Here is a 13,338-nt window from a genome sequence, read left to right as displayed (position 1 = left end):
AACGCATTTTCCATGTAAAACTTTTAAAAAATCTGCGATTTGTTTCAAATTTTGCAGAGTCATTCCTCATTCAATGAGTTAATGTAAAACGATTCAGATCAATGGAAAAATAATTGAATTTTGAGCAATCAGCTTATGTAAATTTTTAATGGGACTGGTATGCGGGTACATTCAATATGGGACAAGGTTGGTTTGGTATTTTTTCACATTTCTCCCGAACAAAGTCTCATTTTTTATCATGTTATGAGGAAGTATGATAAAGTTGAATACTATTCACGGAGTTAACTCGAAAGTGAAGAAAACCGAAATGGGACTGATATGCGAGTAGCGGCAGTGCATTGGTCATATTAGAAGAATAAAACAGTTTTTGGGATCGATGTGTTGTTATTTTTCATTGACATCATCAAAATCACATTGAATATCAAAAATCAGTTTAAAATGTCAGTAAATTTCATAATGTACGTTACTCAACAGATTCAGAGCATAGTAAATCATAATTGTAAGTTGTTCAAACGATGTTTATTATTTTGTGTATATATTGCTTTAAAAAGGGGTGCTCATCTTGCCCCATATAAGATAAATTATTCAAATCTTTCTGAGCATGGTCAGACATTTTACTGTGAATATTTTAAAAGGTCTCTAAAATAATCTTTGAAGACATATAATATGTGTAATTGGTCAAGATTTTCATTAAAAAATGTTCATGTTTTTAAAAACCTTATTTTCTAATGCTGATTTCTTATAAAAAAATTCAAGTTTTCACCAACTTTTGCTAATTCATCTGTTTTTCAGAATCTTTTTATTTTTATAATGTTTTTTTCAATGTCAACTCTTTTGTTGGACTATAGCCCTCTCCATCCCCATCAGTGTTGGTGCCGTGTTTACAAAATTTTCCTTTGTTTGCTGTTAGAACTGTCATATTTTTCTTGTTTGCTGTTAGAAAACAACAAACAATCCGTTGATACACTAAGAAAAATATCGCAAATTTTAACTAGACATCAGGTGAAAATGAAAATTTTCATATTGATTCAGTGCGCAGCGAAAAAAATCACTCTGTGGTAGTGTTGGTAAAATCTGCTTGGAGACCTCAATACTTTAACAGTGTTCGGGGCTATTTAGAGAGAAAATAGCATAATAGCGGTAAAATTATGGGGTGCTCTTCTTGCCCCGAGTGGCGATCTTGCCCCGTCCTCCCCTATCTGCAAAGATAACAAAATAATTAGTGGAATTAAATGGAGAGTACTAAACTCGTCTTAGACGGTTGTATAATACCTACTAAAAACTTTTAAATACGTAGGGTTAGGATTTTGGAACACTACATGTTAGGCTACTTAAGTACTTATCAATACTGCCTGTAATATGAATAGGAAACCCAGCAAAGATAAGACATTTATGCGATTACAGGCAGAATACATGTTTTTTAAATCAAAATAAATCAACTTTAGTGTTGCTTATCTAAAAGCGAATGAAATTTATAACTCGAAAAATCAAACTGTTTTCGGCTAAAATGTGTTTTAACAAGTTAATAAGCATTTTGAAATTGACGACCTATGTCTTGCTGGATGAAATAAAAAAGCATCACCCAGCCCACATTTTGTTTTCGCGCTGCCGTCAGGGCCGATAGGGTAAAAGTTCGATTTCGGACCCCAGAGAAACTGCATACCAATATCTGCTTACATGACACTTTTGATAGGCGAAAATCACGTCATTTTATAGGTAGATCGAAGTCTTATTTACGCAATACAAATTTGGAATGGGCATCATTTGCTGATAGTTCTCTAAGAATTGCATCTTTCTGAAACGGAAATAGGGTAAAATTCCCAATAGTGGACCCCCTAGTAGCGAAATTTTGCTCTTTTAGTCATAAGGAGTAGAAAATTTCAACATAATAATTCTGCATGACATCTAATACCAAGTTCTGTATCTCCTCTTCACGATACATACATAAAACACTCAAATACAGGACGTTATTCGTTGAAATTAACATTTTAAAGTCTGACTGAATTCGCCCTATAGTAGACCCCCTGGGGGTCCATAATAGGAATTTGCTTCCCTATAGTCGACACTTCATTTGATTTTTATGTTCCATTTCGGGACGTTCTTCTTCCCTATTATGGACCTCACAAAATATTCCTTTAATGGACACTCTCGTGTTTATTTTTTATAGAATTGTTAAAAATCATTTAATATTAATTTCCATAGTATTTCCAATGCATGTAATCAAATCATAGGACTGTAAGGTAGGTTCTCCCGATGGAAGTTCATAGCAAAATGTTTACATTGTGCCATAATAATACAAACATGGGGGGAAATGCTTATCTAATCTTCCGGTCAATGTCATCATATAGTGCATATACTCCTGTATATATACGATTATGATGCATCACCAGTGCTACGATGTGCACGTATTACCTGGCAATCTAACTGCATTGATTGTCTGCCTTTTCAGAATTCCCAATAATATTCCGTTTAAATATCACAAATGATGGTTAATTGTTTGTGCCAAGGGAAAGAAAAGTGCAGTGGGTATCGGCCAAGTTCCCCCTGGCGGTGCTAAAATGATAAGCGGGAACAATACCTAATTCCATTTAAATCTTTTAGTATCATTACCCAACTAACATTTTTGGTGCTAAAAGCTTCAACTTCTAGCCTTTGGCTGTATAATATTTGAATAAAAGCAGCCAATGCTGAATAAAAGAAAAGCCTCCACAAATAATCCCTTAAACTTCAACTCGACTATTACCCAAATACCTATCAGCTAGTCAGTGTGCCGAATATATTCAATCTTTTATCGTTTATGCAGCTTTCATATAGTCATAAAACAGCTCTGTCTGAATTAGCAACAAAGCTTATCGGTTAAGAGCTCATGTATGTAACTGAGTTGCTTGTTAGCAACTTCCCATATTACGGTGAGTAGCATTCACAATGAAAACGTTTTTGCTGTTGTTATAGCACTAACAATATAGCGTAATGGCGCTATAAATGAACTAACGAAGCTTTTAGGCAACTTCTGTACCTTTGAAAATTACACAACGTTTAAGTAAACCTATTACTGCTTCTTTTAATAGCATATCAGTATGGAACGTCAAAACCGCTATGTTTACATTTGATTTTTGTTGCCGGAGCTGTGTATGAGCTATTGATTTCTGTAATGCAGCTACAAAGATATTCACCTGCTCTTATAGCAACTGACAAAGCGCTGTCATTAATGCTAGCAGATAGCGTAAGAAAACAAGCCATTTAGAAGCGATATTTCTGTTGACGGCTACTGTTAAACGATTAGCAGCAAAGTAGCATCTATACAGGTCGAGAAAATGTTGCCTAAAACAATTTCAGGGATTGATGATGGATAAAAGTTAGCCAACAGAACATGCTGATAGATGTTTGAATAATGGTTGAAATAATGCTGAAAGCATAATTTTTAAGCTTATGTGCTAAAAGCAGCATGTAGGCCTCTTTCTAACGTTTATACAGCATGAATCTGAAAATAGCGTTAGTAAAACAACCTATAGGGTATGCGAAGAAGCACATCCATAATTTTCTTTGGTATTTACATATGTCAAAGTGACAGTGATGACAGAGCAGCGGCCATTGAATTAGGAGATCAGGAGTTCGAATCTAGGTAGCAACAAAATTGATATTTGAGTTTTCACAAAAAAAAAAACATTGAATAAACTCCCGAAATGTACTCTCCTCTCAAATAATATTTAATCAAATTGAATTCAGTGGCTGTATAAAACTTATTTTACAGATTCAAAAAATCTGAATAAGCGCCATTGAAGCGAATTATATGACTAAATGGTTTAGTAAAGATTGAGAAAAAACTGTGTAACATGCTGTAAAGTAGTTGTGCAGACACGTCAAAAACAGCTGAATAGATTCGCCAGATTTGCTGGTAAAAGCATTGAATAGAAGTTCTTGATCATATGTATAGCACACATATTCAGCTTGAAGCCGTATAGACGAGTTGAAATAACATTTACATTGACTTTAAATGTTAGTTGGGTAGTGATTAGCACGCGTTATTATTTTATGTGGGGGCACGCATGGAACATATTTTTCAACGCGGGTGTCAGGCGGCTGACCCATACTCGACCAAAATAGTGAAATTTAGCTAGAATATTTTAATTTTGTTTGATTTTTTATTTTTTTTTTATTTTTTTTATTTTTGCCATCAAATGATTAGGAGCTTATTTTCAACATCACATAACGCAAGAGAGGGTAAAACTCTGCGTTGCATAGAAAAGTTAGGAGGTCCCCGATTCGGTGCAATGTTGCACTGTCGTGTGGGGCATGGTTGTCCCGTGTCGTTTATGGCGATGTCGTTCCCGCATCTATGACGCCTTTGCTTGAACAAATCATTTTATGTAATGGCGGGACATGTTAATAATTCATTCTAATTCTCAAATATTTTGGTAGATACTTCTGGAGGCTGTCAAGGCGGTGGGAGGGACATTGCCTATGAGTGGCAGAGGCGGCTGTGCTCTGGGCGGCAGCATGGTGAAAGCAGTTTCGGGATAGTTAGGATTCAGTTTTCATACTTAAGAGAATATCTAGAATAATAATATATTTTGATGAGCCAACCTCCATTTTTTAATCACGAGCTTTATTTAGTAGCATAGGTTATAAGTACTCGTAATATACTTAATTCGGTGGGCACGCTTGGAACACATTTTTTACTCAAGCTCGACCAAAATTGTAAAATTTAATTGATTTATTTTAATTCAGTTTATTTATTTTAATCTTTCTGCGTCAAATGGTTAGGTATTTGTTCCCCCACCCCTTCTGCTCCCTCCTTTTCTATTTTATGTATCCAAACTTAAACCAACGTGATCACACTAATCCCAAACTGCACGTACCTCTATCATATCAATCTACATACGAATCTACATACAAGAAGCGACAATCACCAGAAAACGGATTTCAATCATTTCCCTTTCACCATAAGTATAAATCATCTAAGCTATAATAAACTCCATCGTAGCGATCCCGAACTGTCTAAACATCTAAACACTGTCTATTATGAACATAAACACAACCGTTTCTATTTCTACAAACATTTCTCTAATAAAAAGGTTCCATAGCAGTCGCTAGAGCCGGAAGCGGTCAACAAGCCGCTCCATACTCTCCTTCTCTATCTTCTATTATATTACAATTTTACTACCCTGAAACTGAACTGTTTCGGACCCCTTATGGGTCTGAAGCAGAGGACGGGACACTCGAGCCTACCAGTCAGTGGATGGAAAGGTCCGTTGTGATAAAGGGTCTATCACAAGCCTCGGATAACCTGGAATAAGTTTTCCACGAGTCGAGTTCACATTGATTTCATGAGTTCTATAAATTAATCGTCACGTTGAAAATTTAAGCCAGCAGTGTAAACGTATTGCCTAATGTCATACAACGTAGATTGGCCACGGCCCGGGGATACGTTGAGTATAACAAGAATAACAAGAATAACAAGAATTGTGCCATAATAATACAAACATGGCTGGAAAGTCCACTATTGGTTGGGGGTCCACTATCCAGCTTTCCACGCTAGCCATAATGGCGGCTGCTATAAATGAATGTGACAGTAACTGCTTCCGACGCTAAACTGTAATCGACGCTGATTGTATCTTAGCGACCATTTTCATATTGTTTATTTATTATTTTCAGCAAATGCAAGCTTCGAAGAAGATTTTCAAAACTACCATTCGATTAGTATTATATTATTAATACCCATTTTCGTTTTAGGTTGAAGTAATTATCCGATACACTAACAAGCCAAATAAATCGCCTTTTGTGACCCTGTTGCTGTATAATTTAGTTATGTGAAGAACAAACTCAGATAATGATAAATGCATCGCAGGACTGGTTCAAATAATAATTTCCCACACTTAGCTTCTGGTTCTCAGTTGTTTCTATTAAAACTAGAAGAGAATCATCGTTTGAAATCATGTTTCCGAGTTCATACAAACGCTCCAGTATATGAATCAAAGGTGATCCTCATCGATTCCCTATCAACACACTCGGCCTGTTTGATTATTTTTCCTAGCTTTGCACAGCCAAGCGCACAGTTCTTTAACTTCTACATGTAAACGATTAATTTATATATTACGGCACTCAAAGGACCCGTCCAGTGGACGATATCGGTCATGAACCTCCGTTTGGCAGAAGCTTCAAAAAGTAAACGGGCTTTTGGAAACAAATTAATCCAAGAATATATAATTTTAGGCAGAAGGTTATGCTTCGTATTGCATTATCAAATTTTGGGTCTTCCATACGAATCTTCCATTTTATATGCATATTTCTTAGAAGAATCTTAGCATCTTCATATTAGGCACATGTAACTCCGAAATCATCGTACGATTTTTTTCATCCCATTAGCGTTTCGGATTTGAATAAATGTTATATAGGCAAACGATCATTAAATCAGGATTTTTTCATATTTTTTGTTCGTGTTTACAATTTACTGTCTGTAAATACAGATCTTGGAAAAAGGTTTATGCTATTTCATTTAGTTCTATCAATTAATTAAATTGTCTAGAATAGTAGAGCGTTATCTGTACAATGGTTGATTTTGCGCTCATTGACCATTACCAGTGGCGTAGCCAGAAAATTGGTCTGGGGGGGGGTTTTCCGAACAATTTTTTTTCGAAAAAAAATTTCTTCTAAAAATTTGGTCTCTGGGGGGGGGTTTTATGCCCAAAACCACCCCCGTGGCTACGCCACTGACCATTACTATTACTTTCACTTTATTGTCACATCGTATCACGCTAAGAAAAAGGTTTTCACCGCTCCCACTATGCGCCATGACATCTATTGCAAATAACTTTTTCGTACACGGTTATCAATCAAGGAACTAGAACCGTCCAATACTTGGTATGTTTGATCAAAACATAGAATTGTGCAGTATGGGGAATAGTCATGAAGCTGGAATCTACATGTAGGAACTCCATACCATAGGTCGAGCCATAGGTATACGCATCGCAATTAATGAACAACGCCGAGTTTTATCACTCGGATAATAGGGGGAAAGACGGCTTTGGCAGGTTTTGTTCTATTATTGGCAGGGGGTTTTTGTTGACCAAATTTTATGAAATTTGGCCACAATATTCTTTGATATGCAAAGAATGTTTAGGCCAAATTTGAGCCTAGTCAGTCATAAAAAAACCCCTGCCAATAATAGAACAAAACCTGCCAAAGCCGTCATTCCCCCTAATATTATTGATTTTATTTGCATTCAAATCTGCATTCAGCTGTACATCGGTGTTCATTTAGATTGTTTTTTAGAGAAACAAGCTAGCATTCGATATCCAGAACACACAGCATGGTGCACCTTCTCATCTAATTCCAATCTGAACATATCCAAACTACTCGCCTTGAATCTTACGGCATGCCGGAATTGATTTGGACTTAGCTGAGTTAGCTCTTCTCATACATAAATTGTACATCAACAGGGTAACAAAAGGAAAAATTGTTAGCTTGTTAGTGTATGGGAGAAGTACTTCAACCTGAAACGATAATGGGTATTAAATGTAATAATCAAAACTAGTTACGAAAATATTATCCATTTTCTTCGAATCTTGCCTTTGCTGAAAATAATAAATAAACAATGTGAAAATGGTTGCTAAGATACAATTAGCGTCGATTACAGTTTAGCGTCGGAAGCAGTTACTGTCACATTTATTTATAGCAGACGCCATTATGGCCAGCGTGGAAAGCTGGATTGGGCACTTTATCCTATTTTATCGTGGACAGTGCTAAACATTTTTGACACTCAAATGTAGGGTAATCATCAAATAAGGACAAATAACCGGCAGTATCTTCTTCTTTTTGGCATACATCCCCACACTGGGACAGAGCCGCCTCGCAGCTTAGGGTCTGTCTCATTTGGAGAATTAAACTGAAATTAAACTTAATATAATGTCTCGGAGACCCATGATGTTATATACCAATCGACTCAGCTCGTCGTACTGAACAAAATATGTCTGGCAGTCCGTGTGTGTGTGCGTACGTGTGTGTGCACACGAAAACCGAGAAACAGCCACATTTTTTCATATAGTAATTCTTAATCGATTTTCTCGCAACAAGTTGCATTCGATTGGGGACAAACCCTAGTTGATCACTACTAAATATAATCACGATCGGTCATTGCGTTCAAAAGTTATAAAGAAAATGATGTGTTGAACCATATAAGCTTGGTTGGTTGATTCGCTATACAGCGTTTGAAAGAGCCGTATAATGCAGGCAATTATTTATGATGTGTCAAACGGAATCAAACGATTGAATCGAGAAAGGTACCTCTAGGTGGTTTAATCTAATGCAACAAGTTGCATTCGAATGGGGAAACCCTAGTTGATCACTACTAAATATAATCACGATCGGTCATTGCGTTCAAAAGTTATGAAGAAAATGATGTGTTGAACCATATAAGCTTGGTTGGTTGATTCGCTATACAGCGTTTGAAAGAGCCGTATAATGCAGGCAATTATTTATGATGTGTCAAACGGAATCAAACGATTGAATCGAGAAAGGTACCTCTAGGTGGATTAATCTGGGTTTTTCTTATTAAATTTAACGGACGAGCGTCTTTTTTCACGATTCTTCTTCTTTTCGATCGGAAAAAATGACATCCGATGCGATGAATACTTTTAGTGAACACGATAGATTACCGTTAAACAATTTAGTTTATTCGAAACATTGTTTAGTTTTTGGAATCGTGAATTCTTAATGGGGCGGCCATATGCGGGTACTTTCAATAGCTTTCAATACGGGCCGCACGCATGACTTGGCATTTCTCCCTCATGGACATACGCAATCGCAGCAGATAAAGCGACCGCATTTGCGTGTTGGGAATGAAGGGGAATAAAATGTAATATTGCTAAATTACGATTGGAAATTCCGTCATAAGGTTAATAACGGAAAGAAAAGAGATAGGTGCGGTCCACACTGACAGTTCCATAAACGAAAAGCCGAGCGAAAAGCAGATGAAAAGAGACTATCTATACTACGGTAACACAACCAAAACATCAGACCACCGAATGCCACAGGCTCTAAATTTGATCTAATGATCTTAAGCGAGCTTGTAAACCTTGTTGTAAACACTTCGTCTAGAGGGGTACAAAATTCGACATTTACCCTACACTCTTGCATGCAATGCAAACCATGTGCACAAACCTTGAGATTGAGTAAATTATATTCACGATAGCATGTATTCAAATGATCGTGTAGTAAATAAAATCGATTCAAACGTCAAAACAACTGTTCGTTCGGTTCGTTCATGGAAGTGGGACGGTGCGGTTGGTGTTTCGTGATTGCATAAACTTACTAGTCGTGATCCTGATGGCTTCTCTGGCGAGACTATTCCAAAACCTGGTTATCAAATCCGCGACCAGTGATGTGCGCGTAATAAAAACATCAAACATTTCCACGGAAAGTTTGGCTCGGGTGATGAACAAACCTAAACCGGGCACAGGGAAGGCTTATCGTAGAATTGTACATTACCCGGACCAATATACGGTAGAGCCGCTGAAGGTAACCAATTTGGCTGGTCGAGATCCGGAGACGGGACGGCTCATAGCGAAAGGTATCGGCGGTGGAATCAAACATAAGTACCACTGGATAAAGTGGGTCCGCGATGGCCCCCTGGAAGGCCCGCCGCAAATCGAGAAAGTTATCGATGTGATCCATGATGGTTGTCGGACGGCGAAGGTAGCACTGGTGGCTTTTGGAGATGAGCTAAAATACATCATTGCGACAGAAAATATGAAGGCCGGGGATTTGATAAAAACATCCAGATTTATTCCTAGAATTCCAGGTCAGTAAATTTCTCAAATTTCTATAAAACCGTTGATATAAAATAAAATATTTCAAATCATTACAGTGCGAGCTAATGAGGGCGATGCGTATCCACTGGGAGCGCTACAGGTTGGAACGCAAGTTCATTGTTTGGAGAAGTATCCCGGACAGGCGTGTCATCTGATCCATTCTGCCGGAACATATGGAACTATACTGCGCAAATTTGGTGACCTGGTAGTAGTTCAACTACCTTCGAAGCAAGAATTCGCCTTTCATCAAACCTGTATGGCCACCGTTGGTCGGGTTTCGAACATCTACCACAATAAAACTCCGATTGGTTCGGCTCAGAAAAATCGTGAACTGGGAAATCGTCCACGATCGGGATTGTGGCAAAGGAAAGACGGTCGTCATGGACGTAAGATTCGCAAGTTGCCTCCTATGCGTGTGATTGCACCTCCTTCAGAACCGGCTGCACAGCCTATCGTCTTCACGTTGAAAGTGTAAAACGAAGTTACGAATAAACTTTGTTAGTGTCTACATCTGCTTAGTTTGTTTATTTCGTTTACAAGCTGTTTTGTTTCTTGTAATAGCCTTTTCAGATTACGCCATTTATTATAGAATAAAGTAACTTGATGCCAATTCCAATCCTCATACAATTCAATTTTCTTTTTCCACTCTATTAAGCTCGTAATCCGAATAGACTATTATAAGGCTGTTGGTATCTAACAAAAGATATGTCAAACCAAAGGGGGAGATCCCCAAGGGTCGGACACAAGCCATTTTTTTTAATTTTATTTTTTTTATTTCCACATTCATTTAACAATCTCTGTTTAATTTAAATTTAATTGATTTGCATATGTTTTCATCTTTAGATCCCTTACATTTTTGAAATTTAGTTTTTCATTTTGTCATTAATTCAATTTACATTTTCAATGTTTTAACATTGTTCGTTTGGAGGGACATAAGCCATTAACCGAAGAACTCTATCTAGGATACACAAAATATAAAATACTTGATATCAAGATTTTCCCGATTATTTTTACGGTTACTCAATATGTATGTATGTTCGCTAACTACTTCTGAAGCACTTGACCGATTTCACGATCAAACCAAACGCAAATATATTTTTTTTAGCAACGTTTGGTTTTCGCCCGCTATGGGAACGTACGTGGCAAGTGAGGAGAACTTCAAGAATTAATTACTCATACAGTAATATCCCGATTTTATCACCCCCCTGGTGAATTTTGGGGTGATAAAACAGGGTATGTGACAAAATCGAAAAAAAAAATTACTTCCGATTTTTTAATCCATTCCTCACATATGAATAATTTTATGCCTTGCAAACAGTGACGGGAAATGTAAAAAAAAATGTCATTGGCTTGCAATTACTTATTTGCTAATAACTTTTTTCGGAAGTTATTAACAATTAGGATTTTTTGATTAGTTTAAGTCTAAGTCATGAGAGCGAAATTTAAAAAAAATGACACGGAATGTCTTGACATTAATGTCATCTTACAATATTTCGGCTATCACCCCGCTAATATCAGATTTAGAGAAATGACTTATTAGAAAAAGTTATAGGGTCCTTTGAGGGCTACATGTTTATATAAAAAACATAATTGTTAATAATTGGGCTTATTCTACGAGTGGAGTGACGTGAGATTGCTCGAATGCGAATGACGTGAGAAGAGTCGTATAGCCCCATTTGAATAGCATGGTCACCTCACGTGAGAATTGCTAAAATCGACTCACCTCACGTCACTCGACTCGTAGAATAAGCCAAAATGTGTGAAAAAAGTTATTAGCAAATGAGTCCCATGACATCGAAATGACATTTCCCGTCACTGCTTGCAAAGCCAAAATGCGTGAACGGTGCCCGTCAGTCTTCACGAAAACATGAACCGCGTTTAAACAAGTGCAGTTATCCCGTGTGCAAGTTCGCACTCAAACATGCATACTAGATCCAAACCGAGTTCATCATAAACCGAACCAAAATCGCACCCGGTTTGAACACGAGTATGCGCCCAAGTTCAAACACACGGGTTTGAACATGGAAGTTTAAACATCAGTTTACACACAGCATGCTGTTCATCTGTTCATATTGGTCAAGTTGTTTCTCTTCTTGAGTAGCGGTGATGGCCTAGTGGTAACTCGTTTGGTGTTCACTCAGGGCATTAGTGTTTGAATCCTTGTCTTTGGATTGTTTTAGGAATGGGACATGAATATAGTTTTATTTTCAAAATGCCACTTTTCAGCCCTTGTCAGGTGGTTTGCGCTTGGTCCGATATCTCAATATCACAGACAAACAGACATAACACTCGTCAAATTTCCATCGTTCACTGATTTACTGGTCAATTCAAATAATCATTAGTTGGCCAATCGATCACTCGTGGCGCGCGCATCGTTATTGTTCGAGTTTGACGTTTGCTCACTACCGCCATCTGGTTCGTGATTTGCCCAACTAACTGAAATCAACAGATGTCGTTAGTGTTTGAACGACGATGCATTTGATGAGTAAATGTTCAATGTGTTATGTCTGTTTGTCTGTGTCAATATCACAACAATTTGTTTACTGAACATTTTGCATACAATCTTCAGACATTATTCTTAATGTTCATAACAACTTAATATTATGTGCATTTTCCCAGTAAGACAACCGGCAGCTTCCAATGTAATGATTATTTAAAGTGTCCTTGCGTTTATGTTCTAAACGAGGTTAAACACATAAGTCTCTGTTCGTCTGTCTAAAATGTAGCCCCTAATTATTTTTTATCCGTTACAGGGTGTCGACTACCTGGAAAAACCTGGAAAGTCAGGGAATTTCAATTTGGACCTGGAATGTCAGGGAAAGTCAGGGAATTTCGAAAGAGGTCAGGGAAAAAAATGCAACCCAAACACTGATTTTGTTTTCAGTCTGGAGATCAAAATTCTACTCCGGACCCATTCTATTTTACCCACGGTAATCGAATTGGCTTCCATTAGTCTTCATTTTAGATCAATATAAGACGTTCCTAAGCCACGTTTCTTAAATGGCCAATGTTGGGGACAAATGGTTCTTATAAAAATCCCCCTAATAATTGTAAGTATTTAGTTTTAGTGTGTGGTTTTATGTTAGAGTCATGTTGTTAGATCATGCGATATAATCTCTACGTATTATTTAGCATGGAGGTATGATGTACCAAGTGTTTAATTATATTTTCTGTAATTTGGCAAATAATATCCGACGCGTTTTTGTGCATTTGGGTCAAAAAATGAAGAATTGATATTCAATTTTCTTTCAGGGAACGATGAACTTAATCATTCTGAACGGATCAGTTTTTCTTTCGACTCAAAAGTCGAAAATAATATGATTCAAGCGCACTAGCAAAACACTGCAGGGCACTTGACTCAACCTTTGACAGTTAATATATGAGCCTGACGTTTTGGCTTGATGGTTTAATCGTTTAATGTCTTAAAAAATTTCAAACACAAAAATATAATTTTTACTGACTTAGACTATTATTAGAATTTAGATAACATCGGTTCATGTATTCTTGAGCGGTGCTTTATCGTTTGCAA

At 37.1% G+C, this 13,338-nt stretch overlaps 1 protein-coding gene across 1 annotated transcript; it reads left to right on the top strand.

The window, feature by feature from the left end:
• Positions 1 to 9,235: 9,235 nt before the first annotated feature.
• Positions 9,236 to 10,317, top strand: LOC134225389 (large ribosomal subunit protein uL2m). The gene is made up of 2 exons (XM_062705422.1): positions 9,236 to 9,799; positions 9,866 to 10,317. Exons 1-2 carry the CDS (start codon positions 9,325 to 9,327, stop codon positions 10,282 to 10,284), a joined length of 894 nt encoding a protein of 297 aa, XP_062561406.1. The 5' UTR covers positions 9,236 to 9,324; the 3' UTR covers positions 10,285 to 10,317.
• Positions 10,318 to 13,338: the final 3,021 nt, after the last annotated feature.

This window comes from Armigeres subalbatus, chromosome 3 (assembly GCF_024139115.2).
Source record: "Armigeres subalbatus isolate Guangzhou_Male chromosome 3, GZ_Asu_2, whole genome shotgun sequence".
In the NCBI taxonomy this organism is placed as follows: Eukaryota; Metazoa; Arthropoda; class Insecta; order Diptera; family Culicidae; genus Armigeres; species Armigeres subalbatus.
Note: the sequence above shows the minus strand (reverse complement) of the source record. Positions and strands in the feature narration are given on the sequence as shown.

What these genes read in the sequence shown, in the direction of transcription:
- LOC134225389 (XM_062705422.1), top strand. Translation starts at nt 9,325, where the DNA reads ATGGCTTCTCTGGCGAGACTATTCCAAAACCTGGTTATCAAATCCGCG. An exon ending in ATTTATTCCTAGAATTCCAG is followed by an intron (nt 9,800 to 9,865) that starts GTCAGTAAATTT and finishes AAATCATTACAG; the next exon opens with TGCGAGCTAATGAGGGCGAT.